This window comes from Mustelus asterias, unplaced genomic scaffold (assembly GCF_964213995.1).
Source record: "Mustelus asterias unplaced genomic scaffold, sMusAst1.hap1.1 HAP1_SCAFFOLD_1831, whole genome shotgun sequence".
Lineage (NCBI taxonomy): Eukaryota > Metazoa > Chordata > Chondrichthyes > Carcharhiniformes > Triakidae > Mustelus > Mustelus asterias.
The window spans coordinates 37,307-64,557 of NW_027591776.1; the positions used below are offsets into that span (position 1 = coordinate 37,307).

The window sequence follows — 27,251 nt, forward strand, 5'->3', positions numbered from 1 at the left end:
AGAAGGAAGGCAGTCCTTTCCCTAAATATGCAAAGAAAATATCGTTTGTGGAAATCCCAAATACGGTGGAGGTGAGTGAAGAATACTCAGAACCCAACTAACTGCTGCTGATCTGGCCAATGAAAAGGACAGACCTCCATTTACCTGGTGTTGGGTTTCACAGCTAATGCAATAAAGTCAGAAACGCAGCAGCCAATTTAAACACAGCAAGATTCCACAATGAGTACATAACTATAAATTATCAATTTTATATTCAGAACTTCCGTAAGAATATACAGAATAAAATGCATCTTCTGATTCAATGCATATTTAAAAATTAAACTGAAATTTTACAATTTATTATGCGGGTTAACCCCCCCCCCCCCCCCCCCAACCAACCACACACACACACACCTTACATAGTACAATATAATGAAATCGCTATCCTAATTATAAATTGTCAACTCCACTATAATGTGAGATAACAGATATTAAAATTTATATGCGGTAAAAATAACATTAAAAAGACTAACACTTCAAATATATGTCATTGTAAATCTTCAAGGGAGACAGAGATCACACAAAAGGGTGACCGTTAGTTCTTTAATTTAGCGTCAGAATAAGGATTTAAACTCGGGACTTTATGAAGGTGCCGAGGCATTTTTCCTCCGAATTGATTCCAGTGCGGCCTCCTTTTCTTTCAGAATCTCCTTCAAGCGTTTTATTTTCTCCTCACGTGGAGTCTTGCCTTCGCCTGGAAGAGGAAGGGTTGGAACCATCGGAAATGTTTGTTCAGTGCAGGGTATAGTGTCTGTCACTGTGCTGCGAGTCACCATGCGGGAGGATTCCGGTGCTCCTGTGGCTCTCTGTGGCACTGAGGTGAACCTCTCATGACCACAGCGAGGAGCCACGTGGAGCGCTCCCTCCGCCTGAGCTCCTGGGAGGCAGCTGTAAGCGTGCTCTGACTCCCTGTTCAAGATCCACTTTTTACACCGCTGTTTCTTGCTCGTTGATGGGCCTTTGCTATTTTCGGATTTTCTCTTCTCAGCCGATTTGGCCTTGACCTAAAATGACCAGAATCAGAAAATGAACATAAGATTTGCATGTGTTTGCTTCTACCTCTGTGACCCGAACTCACTGGAAATGATCTGTTGTATTCCAAGACCAGTTCATTTCCATCTGTGAGATTTGTGCCACCGTATGTAGATAAGCCAAGTGACTGCCTTAAAATGAAAGAAGTCACAAGTTTCATGTAATACACTGCTTAACATCGCACTCATCACAGCCCACAGGTCTATGCTGAAGACATAAAGCAAAAGAGTTGTCCTCTCTGTATTTATATGAAACAGATGTAATTCGCCTGAAGCCTTGGAGACAGCACCACCCAAGTAGGACTGAATGGTCACATAGAGAGATACTTTATCGCTGGCAGATACTCTGCCCCAACCAGGAAACTTTGTGGTTTTTGCCTCTCCCCTTTGCTAACCTTCCTTCCATCGAGGAGAAAAGCTCAATAGTCAAACAAATACATTCGTAAGTCAACGATCATGTAGGCATTATCCAGTTATTACTGACGTATTTAGAAGTTTCTGCTCTGGTGGATCATAGAAACTGGAATGTTATTACAACGGGGATAAGGGTTGTTTGGAATTCTCTACCACAGAAAGCTGGGGTGGCTGGGTGCTTAAATATATTCAAGGCTCAGTAAGAAGTCTCACAACACCAGGTTAAAGTCCAACAGGTTCATTTGGAATCACGAGCTTTCAGAGCGCTGCTGCTGAAGGAGCATTCACCTGAGGAAGGAGCAGCACTCGAAAAGCTCGTGATTCCAAATGAACCTGTGGACTTTAACCTGGTGTTGTGAGACTTCTTACTGTGCCCACCCCAGTCCAATGCCAGCATCTCCACCTCATATTCAAGGTTGGGTAACAATGGGGTAGTCAAGAATTAGGAGGAAGAGACAGGAAGGTGGTGTTGAGGCCTCGGCCAGATTAGCCATCATTTTATTGAAAATTGGCGCAGGCTGGAGGGCCCATTCTTGTGTTTTTATTGCATCAAGAGCAGGTGATTTATCAGACAATAGCCAAGTAAACAGCAATCGACATGTCCACCCCCAAAATGGTACAGCTTTCAACCAAAGGGATCCAAGGTCAGTTCTGGAAAAGGCTAAGAAATATCACAGTAACAAGTTTAACAACACCAGCTTAAAGTCCAACAGGTTTATTTGGTAGCAAATGCCACCAGCTTTTGGAGTGCTGCCCCTTCGTCAGGTGGAGTGGAGAAATGCTCACAACCAGGGCATACAGAGACACAAACTCAATTTACAGAATAATGATTGGAATGCAGTCTTTACAGATAATCAACTCTTAAAAGGTACCAACAATGTGGATGGAGGGAGCATTAAGCACAGGTTAAAGAGATGTGTATTGTCTCCAGACAGGACAGCCAGTGAGATTCTGCAAGTCCAGACAAGCTGTGGGGGTTACAGATAGTGTGACATGAACTCAAGATCCCGGTTGAGGCCGTCCTCATGTGTGCGGAACTTGGCTATCAGTTTCTGCTCAGCGACTCTGCGCTGTCGTGTGTCGTGAAGGCCACCTTGGAGAATGCTTACGTGAAGATCAGAGGCCAAATGCCCGTGACACAGGCATTCGGCCTCTGATCTTCGCATAAGCATTCTCCAAGGTGGCCTTCATGACACACGACAGTGCAGAGTTGCTGAGCAGAAACTGATAGCCAAGTTCCGCACACATGAGGACGGCCTCAACCGGGATCTTGAGTTCATGTCACACTATCTGTAACCCCCACAGCTTGTCTGGACTTGCAGAATCTCACTGGCTGTCCTGTCTGGAGACAATACACATCTCTTTAACCTGTGCTTAATGCTCCCTCCATCCACATTGTTGGTACCTTTAAGAGTTGATTATCTGTAAAGACTGCATTCCAATCATTATTCTGTAAATTGAGTTTGTGTCTCTGTATGCCCTGGTTGTGAGCATTTCTCCACTCCACCTGACGAAGGGGCAGCACTCCGAAAGATAGTGGCATTTGCTACCAAATAAACCTGTTGGACTTTAACCTGGTGTTGTTAAACTTCTTACTGTGTTTACCCCAGTCCAACGCCAGCATCTTCACATTAAGAAATATCATGCAGGGCGCCAGGGATCAATGCTGGAATTTTGACTGTTTCTAATTTGGATTAACAACTGGTATTTCGAAGCAAACAATTGAAGCTCCAGATGATCTTAATGGTGAGGTCTGATAATTGTTATTTATAGAGGCAGCTAATAGAACAAAATGGTTGGATAGGCAACATATTTGGAGGAGCAAGTCCTCGGGAGATGAAGTTTAACGGGGGGGCTGTTAATTGCAGTGGAGATATTCATTTATTTCTCACTAAGGATTTTGAGTTGAAAGAGAAGTGTGTGTTTTAATAGAATCCAGAATTCAATATGTCCAACCACTCCAGAGTGAGGCATGTGGAATACTGAACATTATAGTCAAAACAATGAAATATATGTCAGACCAGAACTTGAAAATCGTGTCTATTTCTTTATGTTCAAGCCCAAAGACAATTAATAGGGATTAAATATGCTTCTAACGCACAAAATGAGGCAACATAAAGGTGATCTTATAGAAAAATACAAGACAGCAAATATTATAGAAAAGTACAACAGGAACATTACTTTAACTGAACTCTCAAGAGTTGGAGAAAGGTGAGTGGGTTCCAAATAGGAAAACCCTATTTTAGGACTAGACTCAGGGAGTTCTTTCTCAGAGTTGAATTTTGCATAGAAGGGTGGAAAAGTGTGGAATTATCAAAGAGACAATTGGATAGTCAGGTCTTTCTGAATGGATGAGTTAAGGCAAGTTGAATGGATTTTCCCATCTTTATCCAGGTGACATCATGAAAGACGCCACAAAGCCAAATGAGCTACCTTTGGCCAAAATATGAATGGAAAGGTTAAAGCATTGCCTAACTCTTAATCCTCACTATCATCATGGTTTAACTACTCAAAACTGAGTAGCTGGCTTGAATTTACCATTAACAAATTGATTTTAATTCTAAAATCCAATATAAAGTCAGACTGGGGTGGGAATTCTGCAATGCAGTTGAAGCCAACTGAGAATTCTTAGCCATTTCAGCAAAATGTAGGCCTTGCAACAAGTTGGATCATTAGCAAATGAGTTGTGTGCATGGAACAAGTATATTTACTTCATTCTAACTTATTTAATTACAGATCAAAGAATATTGTAATAGTTATAGGTTGCAATTGGATTCTTTCTGGATGCAAGGCAACATCAAAATTGTAGTTGATGCATTCCACGTCAACGGATGTGTCAAGCTGATGGTGATCTAGAAAGACACAGACTAACTTCTATTGGTTCTTCCATGACCTTCAAGTTTTAAGTTTATTTATTAGTGTCACAAGTGGGCTTACATTAATACTGCAATGAAGTTACTGTGAAAATCCCCTAGTCGCCACACTCGGGTGTCTGTTTGGGTACACCGAGGCCAATTCTCCTAACCAGCACATCTTTCAGACTCAAGATGTCCCAAAGCACTTGGCAGCTAATTAAAACATTTTGATGCATAGTCACTGTTGTAATGTAGGGAACAGTCAATGTGCAAACAGCAAACACCACAAACAGCAACTTAATAGTGACCAAATAATTGTTTTGTGATTTTGGTTGATAAACATTGGGAAAAACACCAAGAATAATTTCCCTACTTCTCTTCAGTACAGTGCCATGGAATTCTTTATATCCATCGGAGAGAGCAGATGGGCCTCAGTTTAATGTCGCATCTGAAAAATGCACCTTTGCAGAAAGTGGTACCAACTGAGCCATGGCTAGCACCTACTAAAGTTATGTTTGCATATAGTTCATCTGGACCTAAATTCCTTCTATATGGGCAGTATCGTGTATGAAACCTGACACTAGTCCATTTTCAAAACTGGTCTGAGCCATTAATGAAGCATGGATTTGATTGAACGGAGCAAAAACAAAACAGTTATCACGCTAGTTTGCAGTTGACTGTATAAAAAGCCAATAGATTAAATGGAAAACTATTTCCCACTGAGGATTTAGCAATAACATTTTGTCATGGTTAACATAGAAACATCTCCTTTCAGGCCATGAAGTGCCTTGAACAGTTTTATGCTGATGTGAATGTTTAATGCTTGCTATCATACGCACCTAATATTCTCACTCTCTCATCTGCACCATCTTTCTCAGTTATATGAGAAAAACACTTCACAGAGAAGCCACATATGCTACTTTGCAGCATTTAAGACTGCAGTGGAAATTTGAAAACTGATGGAAATCTGCCTGTTGGATTGTTTGCTCTAATGATCAGCAAAGTCTACACTGAGTGTTGGACTGGAAAGGGAAAAAAGGTTCTCATTCCTTTCCAGTAGATATTCAGAAATTCCATATGCATAGAAGTCTGTACATGTCCCTCATACATACTCTTCCCACTTAGATCCAAGGTTACCTGGAGTGCTATTTATGCTTCAAGGATGAACAATATCTTTATCTGGTCGAAAGAATCGAATATTCAGTTTTACATGTATACAATTCTGAAGTGGCTGTTAACTATAGTTTCACATGCCCAACTAGTCCCGACTCAACTCAAACTGCTTGCATATGTTCCCCACATCCAAAATTGTTAATCGAGCTCTAACAGGGCTTATCCACATCCATCATGAACTAAGTATGTAATTTACAAGGATAAAGTAGTTTATCAGAACTGGTTTTGGTTGGGGTGTGGAATGGACTGCCTGCAGTGATAGTGGAGTCAGACACTTTAGGAACATTTAAGCGGTTATTGGATAGGCACATGGAGCACACCAGGATGATAGGGAGTGGGATAGCTTGATCTTGGTTTCAGATAAAGCTCGGCACAACATCGTGGGCTGAAGGGCCTGTTCTGTGCTGTACTGTTCTATGTTCTAGGTTCTATGGTTTTGGTTCTATGGTTTTGGATGATTATTTTAAAGCTCTATCTGCATTAAGCATGAGTTGGTTCCAATTAACAGTCACTATTACCTCAGACATGGTGGGTTTGCCTGCAGTTGGATAAATGCAATCTAAACTTCATATAACCACCAAGATGGTCCTTGACCAGAAAATCAAGGTCTCTTCTGAGCATTCTTGGCATTAATATTTTGCCACCAAGGTGGAAAATTAAACAGTTGGGTTTTTGTTGTCTTATTACTGATGCATGTTGTCTTTGGTACTCGGTTTCTAATGCCAATGGCTTTCTGTACATTATTACATGGGGCATGTTTCCATTTCAGCATTGAATCAAATTACAGCAAAGGCATCAGGTTTCCTCTGATGTCACCTCTTAGAGTCCAGCCTTCTTTTGTTCCAGGTGAATCTTAAGAGGGGATTTCAGTGCAAGAAGGCCAAGCATTACTTTTACACCTTTACCTCAAGTAAAATGGACACTTGGAAGGCACTTGAAGATGTTCCAAATTGCAATTTTGCAACCAGCTGCAATTCATGTCACTGGTCATTGTATGAGACACCTTTATCAACAATCTCAGATCTAAAAATATCTTATTCATTCTTTAAGGGAATGCACTTGGGAGCAATGAGTTCATGTTTGTTGAGATACTTCTGTTGTTGAACGGCAATTTCCTATAACTGACCTTATATTAGATGCAGTTGAACTGTCCTCAACACTTTAGGAACCTCCTTCGAATTGTTAAGATTCATTATGGCCAAGAACCTATCCTCTAATAGGTATTATACCAGGTACATGTCTGGGGAGCTCCTGCTAGCACACTTTCACCTTCACTTTGTTCAGCCCAAGCTAGTGTTCATACCTATTACTAGTTTTATGAAATATGGTCTCACCTTTCTTTGCAACTGATGCAGATATATATTTTATATTAATCCATTGGTCATTTGGAACTAGCAGTTCATCAGTTATTAGTCCTTTCAGTATTAGCGAGCACACACAGTTCTACCAATCAGTTTGTTTAAAGGCAGCTAAAACTGCAAGGTTTCAGAACATACAGTCTCCACCAAATGAAGCATTTCCTCAGCAATAAGTTATCAGAGCAAGTTATTTTCAGCTTGGTGGTTGAATCAGAACGTGGAAGGCAGAATGGTTCATGCTAAAACTTCGCAAATTAGTTTCATGGTCAACCATTTGTTGACCAGCAAGCATTTACCTTTGGTTATATTCACATAAAGTACTTGACAGAATTAATAATCAGAGAAGCATTGCTTTAAATAGTGGGGGTTTTATTCTAAGAAGCCAATTTCCTTTCTTACAGCTGTTTTTTTCATTTTGGCAATCATTCTTGTCTAATTTTTCATGTGCTAAAGTATAAAGAATATTCCAAGTAGCAATCTTGCCAAGCTGTAGGCGAGCCAATTCAGATGATCATTGACATTACCCAAAGGTTTCCTCCATAAAAGTTGCTAGATGTTCACTATGTGAATAGGGCAGTTCACATGCTTTATTTAAAAATTAGTGGCACCCTGTCAATATAGCAGGAGAGATTCTTAGATACCCACATCGTAAAAAAATGTTCTATTCCAATGCAAGAGACCAACTTGAAATTGCAAATTCCTAAGAGATAATGACTTGCCTAGTTGAAGCAAAGGTCAGCTCTGCATGCAAGTATGCAATGGTCGAAAAATAAGTATGCACATTCACCAAGCACATTTTCTCTAATGTCATAAGGTCTAACTTTAATGAAAATCTGAAGTATCTCTATAGATAGGGTATTTACTACATAACTGTTTGTTGAAAGGCAACAGCAATATAACAATATGGTAGTTATTCCAGATCCACAGGGCCAACTACAAAACTGCACAAAATATTAAATTGGAGCTTTGACACATCTAATGGTCAGGCTCAAATAAATAAGTAGTGCATCAGTAGCCCATGACCTACTCAAACATGTCACAAACAACTTAAAATGCACTCAAAGAAAAAGTTCCTGAAATTCCCAAAAGTTCATATGTACTTGGGAATAAATCTTAATAAAACCTATAAAAGTGGCAAATAGGAAAAAAAAAGTTAAATGCCACTGCAGTATGGCAACAAGGAGCCCTAGTAAAATTGCCCTTAGCACAGTCAGTGCAAAGCCTAACTAGGTACAATAACTGGTACTAGTGACTTGACATATACTAGCCACCAGTGTGAACACTAAGCCATTTCTACATCAGGATCCAGTTTTGTGATTTCAATGTCAAAAGGTCCTTATCCCACTGTACTTTGCTGGCTACTGCCCTACTTTCCTTGAAAGAGGATGTTCCAATGTTCTATTAAAGGCTCACCAGGTTGATCAGACAACTTTAGATAAACTGAAGAAATCAAGATCTCTAATTTGGATGACAAACCAACAGAGTCACCAATCTTGAGTTGCCAAGTAAATCAGGGGAACACTTTACATACTCCTAAAACCCCCAACAACATTTTGGAAGTTTCTAAGATTCAAAATAGTACAAATGAAATGGAAGGAATAAATAACATCTTAGGAATAAATAACAGCTTGGGAATAAATAACAGCTTGCCAGGAGGCAAGAATTAATTTTTTTTACACCTCCCAAAAGAAAATCTAATCCTATAACAAGAACAGATTCATGAATAGGGCAATTCTACAGCACAAGAAACCAGTTGTGAGCTCTTAAAAAACACAATTTTTAAGAGAGACCAACATATAGGGATTCTCAAAAGACAAACAACTTAAAATGCACTCATAGAAAATGTTTCAGAAATTCCCAAAAGTTCATATTTACTTGGGAATAAATCTTAATAAGACCTATTAAAGTGGCAAATAGGAAAAAAAGGTTAAATGACACTGCAGTATGGCAACAAAGAGCCCTAGTAAAATTGAAGTCAATGGGAACCAGGGGATAATTCTCCATTGGCTGGAGCCATGGGTGGTACGAAAGAAGATGACTGAAGGAAGCCAACAATCTCATCCCCAGGACATTCCTCAGGGCAGCTTCTTAGCCCCAATCATCTTCAGCTGCTTCATCAATGAGGTCTGAAGTGGAGATGTCTACTGGTGGTGGCACAATATCCAATTCCACTTGCAATTCCTCAGATAATGGAGCAGTCAGTGTCCACGTGCAGCAAGACTTGGCTTAATAAGTAGCAAGTATCATTTGCACCACACAAGTGCCTGCAATAACTCATTACCAACAGAAGAAAATCTAACAACCTCCTCTTGACAAGGGTATTACAATCATCAAATCCTCCACCATTAACATCTTGGGCTCACCATCCACAAGAAGTCTAATTGGAATAGCCATACAAATATATTGACAGCATGACTGAAGCTGGGTGTTCCAGAAAGAGTGATTTATCTATTGACTTCCCAAAGTCTTTCCACCAACTGCAAGACTCAACATAGGAGTGTAATGGAATACCCTCGTAGATAAATGGAACTAAAAGATGTAGTGTGCGCAACTTGCCACACCTGTGATTCACTCCCTAACAGGACTATGCAAGCATTTCCACCGCAGGAAGCAGCTCACCACCACCTTCGCATGGACAATAATGTTGGCCGTGCCCATGGTGTTCACATTCCCTGAATAAATGAAATAAATTTAGATCCTAAAGTTTAGAAAAAGGCTATGAGATGGGGCTATGTGCTTCAAACTCAATACCAGTATAGTAGGTACAACAGTGAACCCAGAAATACAGAATTACTGAATAGTTACAGCACAGGAGACCTCCATTCAGCCTGTCCTTCTGCATCAGTTCTCCAAATGAACAACGCAACAAGATAATGCTTTTGGTTAAATGCACATTAAATAGAAAGTTATACTGTCATATATTGGTCCCTTACATTGTATGATATAATGCAACCACCAGTCTAGTTATCAAATTTGCTACAATTTAAAATGACAAATATTGATATTCAAAAGTAGCTGCTCAACAATGCAGCAAAAGTAACATTTTAAAGAAAAACACTTTGAATATTCGTCATCTTAAACTTATCATGAGAGACTGAGATCACACAGATCGGTTATCATTCAGGTCTTCAGATAAATAGCACAGCAAGGCCACAAAATCTTAATTTTGATAAAGAACTTTATAAAGGTGTCAAAACCATTTTCTTTCGTATTGCCTCCACCGCGACCTCCTTCGCCTTCAGAATCGCCTTTAGTCGCTTGATCTTCTCGTCTCGTGTAGTTTCATCAATACTTGAGAGAGGGAGAGGAGAGTAACTGCATGTTGCACTGATCTCAGTCGTGGTGGAGCATGCCACTGAGGGAGTCAAGGTGCTGGGCATAGGAACAGAGTCAATGGAGACAGCCGAGGGGTTGGGTACACTATCTGTCCCAGCGCTGGAACTCGTCACGGGGACGGATTCCATTATCGTGCTCTCCTGCAGCACTGAGCTAGCCTGAGGAGAGCTGGTAAACACTTCTTGTTCATCGTGAGAGTTGATGTGGGAGGTTGCTTCTGTATTGTGTGAAGGTGCTTCTGCATTCTGTACAGGAAGGCAGCTGTAGGCATGCTCAGATTCCCAGTTTGGAATGAACCGTTTTTGACATTGTTTCTTATCTGGTACCGGGCAGTGGATGCTTTCTGCTTTTCTTTTCACTGGTGATTTAGGCTCAAGCTTAATCTAAAAATGGAAACACAATTAAAAAATAAAACCAAAATTAGCATACATGCATCCTAGTTTGTCTTGCATTTTTTATTCATTCATGGGATGTGGACATTGCTGGCTGGACCAGCATTTATTGTCCATCCCTGAGGGCATTTAAGAATCAAGCACATTGATGTGGTTCTGCAGTCACATGTAGGACCGGGTAAGGACAACAGGTTTCTTTTCCCAAAGGACAATAGTGAACCAGATGGTTATGACAATCGACAATGGTTTCTTGGTCATCATTAGACTTTTAATTCCAGATTTTCATTGAATTCAGATTTCTCCATTTGCCCTGGTGGGATTTGAACCCAGGGCATTGCCCTGGGTCTCTGGATTATGTGTCTAGTGACAAAGCAGTATGCCACTGCCTCCCTGCTCATTCAATTTCAGGATGATTTTGCAATGCTCATATAAAATCATTGGACTTTCTTGAAGCATGGATTTACATGTTTAATGAACATACCTTGAATTTTACATTCAAATATAGTCAAATTTACTTTAAACCTGCAAATAAGGAGGAATTTTAAGATTCCTTATTCTGCTGGTATCAGCGTTAGTTCAGTTGATGCCACATTCACCTCTGAGTCAGAAGGTTGTGTGTTCAAGTCCCATTCCATATACTTGAGCATATAATCTGGGCCATCACAAGGATGTAAATGTTATTGAGACACTATGGAAAGTGGAGGGATGTTTAGGCCTTGTGCCCGAGCTAACCATCCACAGATGGTTATCTGCTTGTGGAACTTTGCTAGTCGTGAATTGACTGTATTCCTGCATTATAATAGTGACTGCACTTCAAAGGTACTTCATTGAATGTGAAGTGCAGAAGTTGTGAATGGCTCTGCATTGAGGCAAGTTCTTTCTTTCTAATGATTCCAATATATAATCTTAAGCAATTATCTGAAACTAAAAAAAATTACATTAAAAGGATCTTTAGAGCTCCTCTGATGGATAAAAGATACTATTTGGCTTGATGCTAAGACACATTGACCAGAAGGTGTCTGGTTTGAAATCTGCCTATGCACCATTATGGATGCTATAATTGGCTTCACTTCTTCTAGACTGAGAGGAGGAAATATTTGAGGCAAGATTTATGTTCCTGTGACATCTAGTGACTCCTGATGGAAATAGTTTAGACATCAATCAAGAACAGGATTCTGCTCTGATGATTTTCACAGTCAAATTGATTGTTAAATTCCCAATTTGAGGTCAAACATGAAGGATGGCCAGTTGACAGCAGGATTGAACATCTGTCAGTTCCAAAAGTAATGTAAGAATCAACATCTTAAGATGAAAGAAGGTGAGAAGAGATTATATTAACATGGAATACAGTTTATTAACTGACATGTTTGCTAGTTACTACATTTAAAGACACAACTCAAATAGCTACTGAAAATTGGTTCCCAAGTGTTTGCCATAGTCTTAACTCTTTATTCAAAATCTCTCCCACACATACACAACTTCACAATTTTCAGCAAGTCTTAAAAAATAAATTAGTGCTACAGAAATCATGATATACCTCGATATCCTTTGTAGGGTATGAATAATATTCTGTATCCTCAGGTTCCGTTTTAATAACTGGAAGTGTCACATTCACTTGGATGTCTTTACTCAGTCCATCAGTGTTTAAGTTAGCCATTTTCCTGGACAGAAGTGACTGTAACTCTAGTGGCTCCGAGTTTGTGGGGGGATTGCTCTTTTCCCACTGTTCCAGCTGTTTTTGGGATATCCTAGTGAGACAGATTCGGAGATTGTTGTGAATTCCTGCCTTCTTCAGTAACTGCTCATCGGTTTCCTTGCTAGCAGTATCAGAAATCCACTTTGAATGCTGTCAGGAGGTGGAAACAGGGAAAACAAGAGGAAGAAAGTTTTTAATTATGAAACAAATGCAATCATTTTTTGGCGTACAAGGCTGAAGGCATTCAATTGCAGTGTTCACAAACTGAACCGCTTCTGGAATTTAAAACTAGATACATTTTAATACAACAGAGAACAACATTAAAAACACAATTATCATCATGTCAGTTATATAATATCCAATGCTTTTGATTCACGACTGTGTTGGGTTAAATGGCCCATAATTTACACACACAAATGAGGCGTCCTGCAATCAAGTTCAGAAAACGTACAAGGTAAATAAAAATAAAGTCAAGTAAAGTTTATTTATTAGTCACAAATAGGCTTACATTAACACTGCAATGAGGTTACTGTGAAAATTCCCTAGTCACCGCACTCTGGCACCTGTTAGGGTACACCGAGAAAGAATTTAGCACGGCCAATTCACCTAACCTACACATCTTTGGATTGTGGGAGGAGGAAACTGGAACACCGGAGGAAACCCACGCAGACACGGGGAGAACGTGTAGACTCCCATACAGACAGTGAGCCAAGCCAGGAATCGAACCCGTGTCCCTGGCACTGTGAGGCAGCAGCGCTAACCACTATACCACCGTGCCGCTAAGATAGCTAGCGATCAAGAGTTAACACTGTAAATCATGCAGAGTGAAACTCAGGCCATCTCTTAACATTTGATATCATATCATAAGACGCGACATTATCCTTCATACTATGTGCAAATTAAAAAAGTAGGAGATGAGTCCAAGGTGCTATTTTCATTCAGATTAAAATTTGTATAGAAACAAAGGGGGTGGTTCTCCCAGCCTGCTGCATGCTTTTGTAGCGCAGTGAGATGGGAGACTCTGGCAGAGGCCGTTTTGCGGGCTCCTTGCTGTGCGCCACGACCTCTGCACGTCTCCAGCAGCTGGATTTCCAGTGCCGTCAGCTCCATGCCGGAGATCAATGCAGAGCTGCATAATGTATGCAGATCCTCATTTTAATATAATTTAAATGCCATTAGCAGACCCGGGACTGAAATTCCGGGCCTGCTAGCCTCTCCCCCACCCGGCCAGGAGTATTTCACTCCAGTGGGGATAGTATAGCTCTCCACTTGCGGGGAGCTGGCAGCTCAACCCCACTGGAATGAAGAGGTGAGGTGGGGTGGGGGGGGGGGGGCAACTGAGGCCCGCCCCCAGAGAGTCAGGCATCGGGGGGGGGGGGGGGGTGGTGTCCTATGGGCTTTGCCACCTTGGCAGTGCCAGCACAAGGGGCCAATTGCCAATGCCCAGGGGGCACTGGTACAGCCTACTGGGCATAGGGCAGTGCCAAGGGGGTGGGGGCTGATGGGGGTGGTGCCTCTGGGGGAGATTTGGGGGGTGGAGAGTCCTGCTGCCACTCTGCACTTTGGACTGAGTGACAGAGGGAGTGAGGCCAGTGATTGGGGTGGGGGAGGTGGAAGATCGGCGCTGCGGGGGGGGGAGGGGGGGTGGTGTCAAAGCTGGCCCGGGCATTTTCGGGGGCCAACGATCGGGCCGTGGTGGGGGGGGGGGGGGTCACATGGCCGGTCTTGCGGGTGTTGTGGGGCTGGCCAGCGATCGAGCTAGCCAGCAATCAAGAGGTCAGCAAACAGGGGCCACTGCTCATAAGCCGACCTCGGCGCTGACACATCAGCGCATGCGCAATGGCCCGCTCAGCACTGTGCTGCCGGCCTCTTCAGAGGGAATAAAAAATTGTTGGCAGAGCCTATTCCCGCTCTGCCAACAACTTTCTGGACTGATTCACGCTAGTGCACTCAGCAGAGTGTGGGAGATTCGTTTTGAAAGTCCTGCTGAAAAAGTCAGCGGGATTTACTCCAGTTTTTATGCGAATTCAACACTTAGAATTTTTTTTGGGAGAATTGCCCCCAAAATGAAAACACTTAAAAGAAATCATCAGGGTATCTGATATGAATCTGTCCATTAGATTACAGTCATTAATGGGCCACATCATGCTGTTATTGGCAGCTCAAAATAGGACTTCATGAGACATGTTGGAAAGGCTGACCCATTGTTGTGGCCCCATTGCAATTAATTGAACTCTTCCAGAACATAAAAGGGTTGCTCCCTGATGATAGGTTTTCATGGAGCAGAATCCTGACTGACAGGTCTTCATGGAAAACGAAAAGACAGAACATTAATTTTATGCTCTTTCAGGGTGTGGGCGATAACCCTATGGGATGGAACACCGAGGGACTTGTGCCCAAATTGCCTATGTATTTTTGTAAAAAAATACGTCTTAGACTTGAAGTTGTCTGAAACACAGGGCACCAATGAGAGTACAGAGCCTCAGAGCCAAGGTAAAGATAAGAGAGATAGTCAACATCTTTTCCCAAAGGTGGGGGAATTTAAAACTAAAGGGCATAGCTTTAAGGGGAAACATAGAAAAACTACAGCACAAAACAGGCCCTTCGGCCCCACAAGTTGTGCCGAACATATCCCTACCTTTTAGGGCTACCTATAACCCTCCATCCTATTAAGTCCCATGTACTCATCCAGGAGTCTCTTAAAAGACCCTACTGAGTTTGCCTCCACCACCACTGACGGCAGTCGATTCCACTCGCCCACCACCCTGTGTGAGAAAAACTTCCCCCTAACATTTCCCCTGTACCTACCCCCCAGCACCTTAAACCTGTGTCCTCTCGTAGCAGCCATTTCCACCCTGGGAAAAAGCCTCTGAGAGTCCACCCGATCTATGCCTCTCAACATCTTATACACCACTATTAGGTCTCCTCTCATCCTACGTCTCTCCAAGGAGAAAAGACCGAGCTCCCTCAGCCTATCCTCATAAGGCATGCCACTCAATCCAGGCAACATCCTTGTAAATCACCTCTGCACCCTTTCAATCTTTTCCACATCCTTCCTGTAATGAGGCGACCAGAACTTCAAGTGGGGTCTGACGAGGGTCTTATATAGCTGCATCATTATCCCCAGACTCCTAAACTCAATCCCTCGATTGATAAAGGCCAGCCACCATACGCCTTCTTAACCACCTCCTCCACCTGCGGGGTCGATTTTAAAGTCCTCTGGACACGGACCCCAAGGTCCTTCTGATCCTCTACAGTACTAAGAGTCTTCCCCTTTATATTGTACTCCTTCATCCCATTTGACCTGCCAAAATGGACCACTACGCATTTATCTGGGTTGAAGTCCATCTGCCACTTGTCCGCCCAGTCCTGCATCCTATCTATGTCCCTCTGTAACTTCTGACATCCCTCCAGACTATCCACAACCCCACCAACCTTCGTGTCATCGGCAAACTTACCAACATAAGAACATAAGAAATAGGAGCAGGAGTAGGCCATCTGGCCCTTCGAGCCTGCCCCGCCATTCAACAAGATCATGGCTGATCTGAAGCGAATCAGTTCCACTTACCCGCCTGCTCCCCATAACCGCTAATTCCCTTATCGATCAGAAAACTATCTACCCGTGATTTAAACATATTCAACGAGGAAGCCTCCACCACTTCAATGGGCAGAGAATTCCAGAGATTCACTACCCTCTGAGAGAAGAAGTTCCCCCTCAACTCTGTTCTGAACCGGCCCCCCCTTATTTTGAGGCTGTGCCCTCTAGTTCTGGTTTCCCTTCTAAGTGGAAAGAATCTCTCCACCTCTACCCTATCCAGCCCCTTCATTACCTTATATGTCTCTATAAGATCACCCCTCATCCTTCTAAACTCCAACGAGTACAGACCCAATCTGGTTAATCTCTCCTCATAAGCCACACCCCTCATCTCCGGTATCAACCTGGTGAACCTTCTCTGCACTCCCTCCAAGGCCAATATATCCTTTCGCAAATAAGGGGACCAAAACTGCACACAGTACTCCAGTTGCGGCCTCACCAGTGCCTTGTACAGTTGCAGCAAGACCTCCCTGCTTTTATATTCTATCCCCCTCGCGATAAAGGCCAACATTCCATTCGCCGCCTTGATCACCTGCTGCACCTGCAGACTGAGTTTTTGCGCTTCGTGCACAAGGACCCCCAGGTCCCTCTGCACAGTCGCACGATGTAATTTTTCTCCATTTAAATAATATTCCAATTTACTATTATTTCTTCCAAAGTGGATAACCTCACATTTGCTAACGTTATATTCCATCTGCCAGATCCTCGCCCACTCGCTCAGCCTATCCAAATCTCTCTGCAGACTTTCCGCGTCCTCCACGCAATTCGCTTTCCCACTCACCTTCGTGTCATCAGCAAACTTGAATACCCTACATTCAGTCCCCTCCTCCAGATCATCTATGTAAATGGTAAACAATTGAGGCCCCAGCACCGATCCCTGCGGCACGCCACTGGTCACCAACTGCCAACCAGAAAAGCACCCATTTATCCCAACTCTCTGCTTCCTGTTAGATAGCCAATCCCCAATCCACGCCAACACCTTACCCCTAACTCCGTGTACCCCAATCTTCTGCAGCAATCTTTTGTGAGGCACCTTATCGAACGCCTTCTGGAAATCTAAAAACACCACATCCACTGGTTCCCCTCTGTCAACCGCACTAGTGACATCTTCATAAAAGTCCAGTAGATTCGTCAAACACGACTTTCCCTTCATGAATCCATGCTGCGTCTGCTTGATCGGACCATTCTTATTCAGGTGCTCTGTTATTTCCTCTTTAATAATGGACTCTAGCATCTTCCCAACTACGGACGTTAAGCTAACCGGCCTGTAGTTACCCACCTTTTGTCTACTTCCTTCTTTAAACAGCGGCGTAACAGTAGCTGTTTTCCAGTCAGCCGGCACTACTCCAGAGTCCAGCGAATTTTGATAAATTACTACTAACGCATCTGCTATTACCTCAGCCATTTCTTTCAGTACCCTGGGATGCATTCCATCCGGGCCCGGGGACTTGTCTACCTTCAGTCCTATTAGTCTACCAAGCACCACCTCCTTAGTAACAGTAATTGTATTAAGGACCTCCCCTCCCACCAACTCTCGATCTCTAATATTCGGCAAACTATTTGTGTCTTCCACCGTGAAGACCGCCGACACAAAGAACTTATTTAAAGTCTCAGCCATTTCCTCGTTTTCCACTATTAAATCCCCCCTCTCATCTTCCAAGGGTCCAACATTCACTCTAGCCACTCTATTCCTTTTTATATACTTGTAAAAACTTTTACTATCATTTTTTATATTTTGAGCTAGTTTAGTTTCATAATCTATCTTTCCTTTCTTAATCGCTTTCTTAGTCGTTCTTTGTTTTTCTTTAAAGCTTTCCCAATCCACTAATTCTCCACTATTTTTGGCCACTCTGTACGCATCTGATTTTATTTTAATACTCTCCTTTATTCCCTTCGTTATCCACGTCCGGTTATCCTTTTTCTTACAGTCCTTCTTTATCACCGGAATATATTTTTGCTGAGTACTTTAAAAAATCTCCTTAAAAATCCTCCACTGTTCCTCAGCTGTCCTACCTACCAGTCTGCTCGCCCAGTCTACATTAGCCAATTCCACCCTCATCCTATCGTACTCCCCTCTGTTCAAGCAGAGGACACTGGTTTGGGACCCTACTTTCTCACCCTCCATCTGTATCAGAAATTCCACCATATTATGATCACTCATCCCAAGAGGATCCTTCACAAGAAGATCCTTAATCCTACCTGTCTCATTGCACAGAACCAGATCCAAGATAGCTCGCTCTCTCGTAGGTGCTGTAACATACTGTTCAATGAAACAATCCCGACAGCATTCCAAGAACTCTTCCTCAAGCCCTCCACGTCCAATTTGAGTCGACCAATCAATATGTAGGTTAAAATCCCCCATGATTATTGCCGTTCCACTTTTGCACGCATCCATTATTTGGTTGTTAAAAGCCCTCCCCACCTCTAAGTTATTATTTGGGTGTTTTTAGATTTCCAGAAGGCGTTCGATAAGGTGCCTCACAAAAGGTTGCTGCAGAAGATTGGGGTACACGGAGTTAGGGGTAAGGTGTTGGCGTGGATTGGGGATTGGCTATCTAACAGGAAGCAGAGAGTTGGGATAAATGGGTGCTTTTCTGGTTGGCAGTTGGTGACCAGTGGCGTGCCGCAGGGATCGGTGCTGGGGCCTCAATTGTTTACCATTTACATAGATGATCTGGAGGAGGGGACTGAATGTAGGGTATTCAAGTTTGCTGATGACACGAAGGTGAGTGGGAAAGCGAATTGCGTGGAGGACGCGGAAAGTCTGCAGAGAGATTTGGATAGGCTGAGCGAGTGGGCGAGGATCTGGCAGATGGAATACAACGTTAGCAAATGTGAGGTTATCCACTTTGGAAGAAATAATAGTAAATTGGAATATTATTTAAATGGAGAAAAATTACATCGTGCGACTGTGCAGAGGGACCTGGGGGTCCTTGTGCACGAAGCGCAAAAACTCAGTCTGCAGGTGCAGCAGGTGATCAAGGCGGCGAATGGAATGTTGGCCTTTATCGCGAGGGGGATAGAATATAAAAGCAGGGAGGTCTTGCTGCAACTGTACAAGGCACTGGTGAGGCCGCAACTGGAGTACTGTGTGCAGTTTTGGTCCCCTTATTTGCGAAAGGATATATTGGCCTTGGAGGGAGTGCAGAGAAGGTTCACCAGGTTGATACCGGAGATGAGGGGTGTGGCTTATGAGGAGAGATTAACCAGATTGGGTCTGTACTCGTTGGAGTTTAGAAGGATGAGGGGTGATCTTATAGAGACATATAAGGTAATGAAGGGGCTGGATAGGGTAGAGGTGGAGAGATTCTTTCCACTTAGAAGGGAAACCAGAACTAGAGGGCACAGCCTCAAAATAAGGGGGGGCCGGTTCAGAACAGAGTTGAGGGGGAACTTCTTCTCTCAGAGGGTAGTGAATCTCTGGAATTCCCTGCCCATTGAAGTGGTGGAGGCTTCCTCGTTGAATATGTTTAAATCACGGGTAGATAGTTTTCTGATCGATAAGGGAATTAGCGGTTATGGGGAGCAGGCGGGTAAGTGGAACTGATTCGCTTCAGATCAGCCATGATCTTGTTGAATGGCGGGGCAGGCTCGAAGGGCCAGATGGCCTACTCCTATTTCTTATGTTCTTATGTTCTTATGTTGATAAGTTTGCCGATGACACGAAGGTTGGTGGGGTTGTGGATAGTCTGGAGGGATGTCAGAAGTTACAGAGGGACATAGATAGGATGCAAGACTGGGCGGACAAGTGGCAGATGGACTTCAACCCATCCCTCCACTTCCTCATCCAGGTCATTTATGCAAATGACAAACAGCAAGGGTCCCAGAACAGATTCCTGGGGCACACCACTGGTGACCGACCTCCATTTAGAAAATGACCCATCTATACACACACTCTGCCTCCTTTGGGCAAGCCAGTTCTGGATCCACAGGGCAGCAGCCCCTTGGATCCCATGCCCTCTCACTTTTTCTAGAAACCTTGCATGGAGCACCTTATCGAACGCCTTGCTAAAATCTATATAAACCACAACTACCGCTTTCCCTTCGTCAATGTGTTTAGTCACATTTTCGAAGAACTCCACCAGGCTCATAAGGCACGATCTGCCTTTGACAAAGCCGTGCTGAGTATTTTTGAGCATACTAAACCTCTCTAAATGCTCATAAATCCTGTACCTCAGGATCTTCTCCATCAGCTTACCAACCACTGAGGTTAGACTCACCGGTCGGTAATTTCCTGGGCTAGCCCCTTCTTGAAAATAGGAACCACATCCGCAATCCTCCAATCCTCCGGCATCTCTCCCGTCTCCATCGACGACGCAAAGATCATCGCCAGAGGCTCTGCAATCTCTTCCCCTGCCTCCCACAGTAACCTGGGGTACATCCCATCTGGACCCGGCGACTTATCTATCTTGATGCCATCCAAAAAGATTCCAGCACAACCTCTTTCTTAAAGTCCACATACTCAATCTTTTTAGTCCACCGCAAGCCCGCAGCACATCCACCCAGGTCCTTTTCCTCTGTGAAAACCAAGGCAAAATACTCATTAAGCACCTCTGCTTAATTTCTACTGGTTCCGTACAGACTTTCCCGCCTTCACCTTTTATAAGCCCTATTCCTTCACGTCTCATCCTTTTACTTTTCACATATTTATAGAACGCCTTAGGATTCTCCTTAATCCTACCTGCCAAGGCCTTCCCGTGACCCCTTCTGGCTCTCCTAATTTCCTCCTTTAGTCCCTTCCTACAAGTCGTATACTCACTAGATCCCTATCTTCGCCAAATTCTCTGAACCTTTTGTACGCTTTCCTTTTCTTCGTGACTAGGTCCCGCACAGCTTTCGTGCACCACGGTTCTTTTAACCTACCAACACCTCCCTGTCTGCTCGTTGTCCTGTAGAACCCTAGACAGACATTCCTTGAAAAACTGCCACCTCTCTTCAGTAGATTTCCCCGAGAATACCTCCTTCCAATTTACTCCTCTAATTTGCTGCCTTATGTCTTCATATTTCCCCTTACTCCATATAAACGCTTTCCTAGCTTGCCTGATCCTCTCTTTTTCCAATGCAAGCATAAAGGAGATAGAGTTATGATCGCTATCCCCAAGATGCTCTCCCAGTGAGAGATCTGACACCTGTCCAGGTTCATTGGTCAGTATCAGATCAAGTACAGCCTCAAGGGAAGAGGGGAGAGATACAAAAGGGTCCAGGGGGACAATTTTTTTCACAGAGGGTGGTGAGTGTCTGGAATGAGCTGCCAGAGGCAGTAGTGGAGGTGGGTTCAATTTTGTCTTTTAAAAAGCATTTAGACAGTTACATGGGTAAGATGGGGGATAGTGGGCCAAATGTGGGCAATTGGGACTAGTTTAGTGGTTAAAAACTGGGCAGCATGGACAAGTTGGGCCGAAGGGCCTGTTTCCTTGCTGTAAACCTCTATGACTTCTATATTTAGGTTATGATGGCAGTGGGGGCAGTCCTTGCAGCCTGAAGTAGAAGCAGAAATCATGTCACTGCTATTCACTAACCCTTGGATGCTTAGACAGGAGAGCAGCAAAGTCTGCATCCCTAAGATCTTTGTACATACCTCTCGGCAAAATACCAAAAGGTACCATGTTGCCTGGTGCAATGTGGCTCAACAAAAGCCAGCGCAGAAGGAAAAGAACTGCTAGTTAAATGTACAGCTCATTTGAATCTGTAAGTATCTAATACAAAAGTGGAGACAGAAACATAGCTGCTACTCACATACATGGATCAATTCTCTACAGATATAACAATAATTTCTTTCTCAAAACAAGTTTACTGCTCCATTTGAACATAAGTTCAACAAACTGTCAAGCAGATAGTACAGTGAATAGCAACTTTACTTTCAGCTAAATATTTGAGTGTTTATCACCTCCACCATTAACTAATTGGAAAATTGCATTGACTTAATTTGGGCCATGCAACACCAGAAATTTGTACTGGGTGAGTAAGCAAGGGACCATATTTTTGTGTAATGTTAAAGTGATGAACAACATCTCGGACATACAAACCTAACAGTTATGAAAAACCTCAGCTCCACAAAATACAAAAAAAAAATCTTGTTAGAGTTCAAAGTAAATCTGTGCAGACAATCTATAATTATTTCAGTGTGAAGTCCAACACAATCAGAGTACAAATATTTCTTCATTCTATCCAACTAAACATAAAAAGCTACGAAAAGACTTACCTCAAGCGGAGTGCCTGGTATACCTTGAGCCCTGGGCTGATCATGGAAACTTTGGGCACTGACTGCCTTTCTACAGTAATCTGTGGGCTGGTTTAAGCATTGTTTCACCTGTTCGACAGGCTCAGGATTCTCTGGTTCCTCTTTGATATTGGTTACTAATTCAGGCTGTGATAAAATAGCAGACTCGGCATTCTCTTTCTCTGCATGATTCACAGAAGCTGGAACACTCTTGGGGCACGTACTGGGCAATCCACCATTCTTCTGCACAACTAGGTAGACTTTACCATTGTACATAACTAGGGCATTTTCCTTGAATGGAGAAAATAAGTCAACCTCTGTTTGTGTAGGTGTGGTTGACGGCGATGGTACCAGGTTGGTGGTGCCGCTCTCCGTCTGTTGCTGATCAGCCAAGCTCTTTAAGATCTTTGAAGCCAAGATATTGGAAGATTTAACTGGAATAAGGCAGTGCGCTAAAGATTGTAGATTCGTCTGCATCACCCATTTCTTTGGACTATCCTTGGATCGGGTTTGCTCATTAGAAATAACTCCACCATAAGGAAAGGTAGCAGATGCAGTTGTGCTTGGCAAAGGTGCATCACTAGTGAGGAGGGTTGTGGACGGGTTCAAAGTGCTCTTGGGGCGAATGTTTGGGAGGCGCTTCTGCACTGTCTGCACTGTGTTCACTGGGCAAACGTAAATGACAGTTGGAGATGACTTTGTGAATTCAGGCGTGTTAGGGAGATCAGATGTTGCAGTAGGCAAAATCTTCTGCTGAATAGCAAGGGGGAGTGAAGATGCTGGAACAGATTTAACTTCTGCATTTGCAGGGATCTGAAGGTGGTGGCCAGCAGGCAAAACTGGAGACTTTAAAAGCATGTACGTGTTCTGGTCCATAGCTGAAGTGCAAGATGCCTGGATATTCTGTACAGCTGGACTAGGTAAAGTAACTGTTGTTAGATTATAATCCATTCGATCGGCAGGCAACGTGGGAGATGCTTGGACCCTCTGCACTGGTGTACCAGGTAAAGTAACTGTTCTTAGATTATACGCATTTTGGTCTGATGGCAAAGTAGATGATGCTTGGGTTTTTTGTACAGTTGGATCATTTTGAGCAACTGTTCTTACATTATTAGATTTTTGCTCCGTAGTTAAACTAGGAATTGCTTGGGAATTTTGCACAGGTAGACCAGGCAAAGTAACGGTTGTCAGACGAGGACATTGCAAAGATGCAACTGCTGGTGCTGTCAATGTGTTTTCACGTGAAGGATTGACAGGGGATGTCACACTTTGGCTGGTTGATCCTTCAACTGATGTTATTATAAACGTTCCTGTGTTGGTGGGCTGCAACATAGGGAAACATGCCGTTGGAGCACTGCAGGCTGTTGTTTGAGTTGGTGTTGCAACCTGGAACATGGTTGGCACATTTATTTTGGAAGGAGTGCTACTAGTGGAAACGGGAACAGAAACGGGGATGTAGTGTCCAGGGACGTTGGAAAGTGGAATTAATTTCAGGAGATTCTTCCCATCCAGGCTCGTAGTCTGCACAATCCGATACATGCATCCTGAATTGCTAGGAGAGACATTGAAATGTTTTAAGTGAGACAGGCAGGTTACAGTATCAGAAACCAAGTTACAACATGCACTGACCATTTATTGTGTCCATAGCAACAATTTGTTCACAGAAGAAGATTTTATCTTAACTAAACTGACAAAAGGATGGCTTTTCTTTAAAAAAAACTCATACATGCCACATAATATTATTGCATCATTTTCCATACCTGACTTGGAGCAATAGTTTTCAAATACGTTTTTGCCAGAACTATTAGGAATTCCAGCATAGTTTCCCTATTGCCAGTGTGTCCCTCCGCACCTCCCCCACACCAAACAAGTAACTAAATTGTGTACAGTAGCCATGGCTGTTGAAAGGTTGAGAACAATGGAAGCCAGAATTCATTAGATGATCAACTCTCTCAACCTGTAGGAAAAGGGGCTGAGGAAACAAGCGAGTTCCCAGTTTGAGCTCCCAGGATAGGATGAGCTAAAGTAGGAGACTGCATGATTACATTAAAGCCACAATCAAGAACCAGCCTGTGGATTGAAAGGTAGCAAATGCAACCCTACTGTTCAAGAAAGAAAGAAAGAGAGGAAACAGAACTATAGGCCAAAGACAAAATACTGCTGATGCTGGATTCTGAAACAAAAACAGAAAATCCTGGAAAATCTCAGCAGGTCTGACAGCATCTGTGGAGAGAGAATAGAGCCAATGTTTCGAGTCTGGATGACCCTTCGTCAGAGCTGAAGGCAAAGAAAACCAGACAAGATTTGTGCCATGAGGATATCTGATATGGGTGGGGGGAGGGGGGAGGTGCTGTAATTGGACAAAGGGAATGGAAATTGTGATGAGAAAAGTACTAAAAATGTCCATTGAGAGATCAGAATGTGTAAATGGCAGAACAAAGGTACAGATTGTTAAGGGACTGCCTAAAGAATGTGGCAGTTGGCCCAGTAGTGGTGGTGGTGAGGAGGGGGGTGGGGGGTGCTGGAGACAAGAGGAAGGCCTAGATTTCAGAAGTTGAAAAATAAAAATAAGAATAAAAAGTGATAAAAATGGATGAGATGAAAAGAAGTAATAAAATAAAAGGAAATGGGGTGAAGGTGGAGGAGAGATGTTCTGAAGTTGTTGAACTCAATGTTGAGTCTGGAAGGCTGTAAAGTGCCCAATCGGAAGATGAGGTGCTGTTCCTCCAGGTGGTGCTGGGCTTCACTGGAACACTGCAAAAGCCAAGGATGGACATGTGGACAGGAGAGCAGGGTGGTGTGTTGAAATGGCAGACGACAGGAGGGTCTGGGTCCTGCTTGCGGACGGACCGAAGGTGTTCTTCAAAGTGGTCGCCCAATCTGCGTTTGATCTCTCTGATGTAGAGTAGACCGCATTGGGAGCAGCAGAATTATAGGCCAGTTAGCCTTATGTTAGTAGAGAAAAGGCGAGAGCCTATTATTAGGAATGCACCAATGGGAAACTTAGAAATCGTAAGTATGATTGGAAGAGTCAACACAGATTGATGAAAGGGAAAAATGTTTGCCAAATCTATTGGAGATTTTTGAAGATTTAACAAGTAAGATGAAAAAGAGGGAACAAGTGGGTGCAGTGTTTTGGGATTTTCAAAAAGGCCACAGATAAACCAAAGAGCCACACGAGAGTTAATTACACAAAATTAGAACCATAGAACCCCTACAGTGCAGAAAGAGCCATTCGGCCCATTGAGTTTGCACCGACAACAATCCCACCCAGGCCCTATCCCCGTATCCCTACATATTTACCTGCTAATCCCTCTAACCCTCATATTTACCCGCTAATCCCTCTAATCTACGCATCCCGGGACACTAAGGGGCAATTGAGCTTGGCCAATCAACCTAACCCGCACATCTTTGGAGTGTGGGAGGAAACCGGAGCACCCGGAGAAAACCCACGAAGACACGGGGAGAATGTGCAAACTCCGCACAGACAGCGACCCGAGCCAGGAATCGAACCCAGGGCTCAGGAGATTGGGGATAACATATTAGCATGGATTGTGAATTGATTAATGGACAGAAAACAGCATGGACAAATAAGAGGCTCGTTTTCAGCTAGCCAGATTGTAACCAGTGGGATGTTGCAAGGATTGATGTTTGGGATTCTGCTATATACAAACAATATTAATGACCTAGATGGGGGGGGACCAAGTGTTTGTATCCAAGTTTGCAGATGGTGTAAAGGTAAGTATGAAACTAAGCCATGAAGAGAATGCAAAGTGGCTGCTAAAGGATTTAGACAGGAGTGAATAACATACATCTTGCCCACACATACTGGAGTACAAGAGTAGAGAAGCCTTACCTCAACATCAGCGAGACCATATCTGGCGTACAGTCTACAGTTCTGGGCGGCCTATTTACCCTAAGAAAGGATATACTTAACTTGGAGAGAATGCAACAGATTTTCACCAGATTGACTCCTTGAATAGGATTGGACAGGTGGTGGGGAGTGGATCGTGCTATGTGGAGAAATTGAACAGACTATGCCTATACTTTAGAGTTTAAATGAGCAATGATCTCATTGAAAGATACATTTCTTAAGGGCCTTTACAGGGTAGATGCTGAGAGGATGGTCTCCTGACTAAGTAGTCTAGAGCTGGTGAGGGTGGAGTCACAGTTTCAGAATAAGAAGTCGGTAAGAAAATGTCTTCATTACAGAAGGGGCGTGCACCTTTGGGATTCTCTACCCCAGAGAGCTGTTTATGCAGTCATTGAGTCTGTTGAAGGTCAAGTTCAATAGATGTCTGGATACTCAGGGATATGGGGATACAGCAGGAGGATGTGGCTGACTTACAGAATCAGCCCCAATGTTATTGAATGGCTTGAGGGGCAACTGGTCTACCCTTTTCCTATTTCTAAAGTTCTTTATAACAGTCAAAATAATTTTGCCCCACAAACTAAATGGACAATAAGATTCGAAAGGTTAGTCATGGCATGAATCAATTCCAGCCTCCCAGATTGCCTGGATCCACTACAGTTCGCCTACCGCTGCAACATGTCCACAGCAGACCCCTGGAACACCTAGATAACAAGGACATGTACGTTAGACTCCTATTTATTGACCGCAGCTCAGCCTTCAACACCATTATTCCTACGAAACTCATCTCCAAACTCCGTGGCCTGGGCCTCGGCCCTTCCCTCTGTGACTGGACCCTGAACTTCCTAATCCACAAACCACAATCAGCAAGGATAGGCAACAATACCTCCTCCATGATCATCCTCAATGCCCGTGCCCCACAAGGCTGTGTTCTCAGACCCCTACTATACTTAGACACCTATGACTGCGTGGCCAAATTCCCCTCCAACTCGATTTTCAAGTTTGCTGATTGCACCATCATAGTGGGTCGGATCTCAAACAATGGCGAGACAGAGTACAGGAATGAGATCGAGAATCTGGTGAACTGGTGCGGCAACAATAATCTCTCCCACAATGTCAACAAAACGAAGGATTGTCATCAACGCCAGGAAGCGTAGTGGAGAACATGCCCCTGTCTACATCAATGGGGACGAAGTAGAAATAGTCGAAAGCTTCAAGGTTTTAGGTGTCCCAATCACCAACAACCTGTCCTGGTGTCGTCGTCCCCCCCC

General features: G+C 43.3%; 1 protein-coding gene across 2 annotated transcripts in view; it reads right to left on the reverse strand.

Annotated features, from left to right (window-relative positions):
• Positions 1-229: 229 nt before the first annotated feature.
• The window catches only part of LOC144488742 (uncharacterized), a 32,012-nt gene continuing 4,990 nt past the window's right edge, over positions 230-27,251 (reverse strand). For both annotated transcript variants that reach the window (XM_078206843.1, XM_078206842.1), the window contains exons 2-5: positions 22,092-23,661; positions 12,136-12,444; positions 10,068-10,589; positions 230-1,043 (exon numbers count right to left, since the gene is read on the reverse strand). In XM_078206843.1, coding sequence (XP_078062969.1) covers positions 621-1,043; positions 10,068-10,589; positions 12,136-12,444; positions 22,092-23,661 — 2,824 coding nt within the window. In that variant the 3' untranslated portion in view covers positions 230-620. The remainder of the gene's footprint in view (positions 1,044-10,067; positions 10,590-12,135; positions 12,445-22,091; positions 23,662-27,251) is intronic.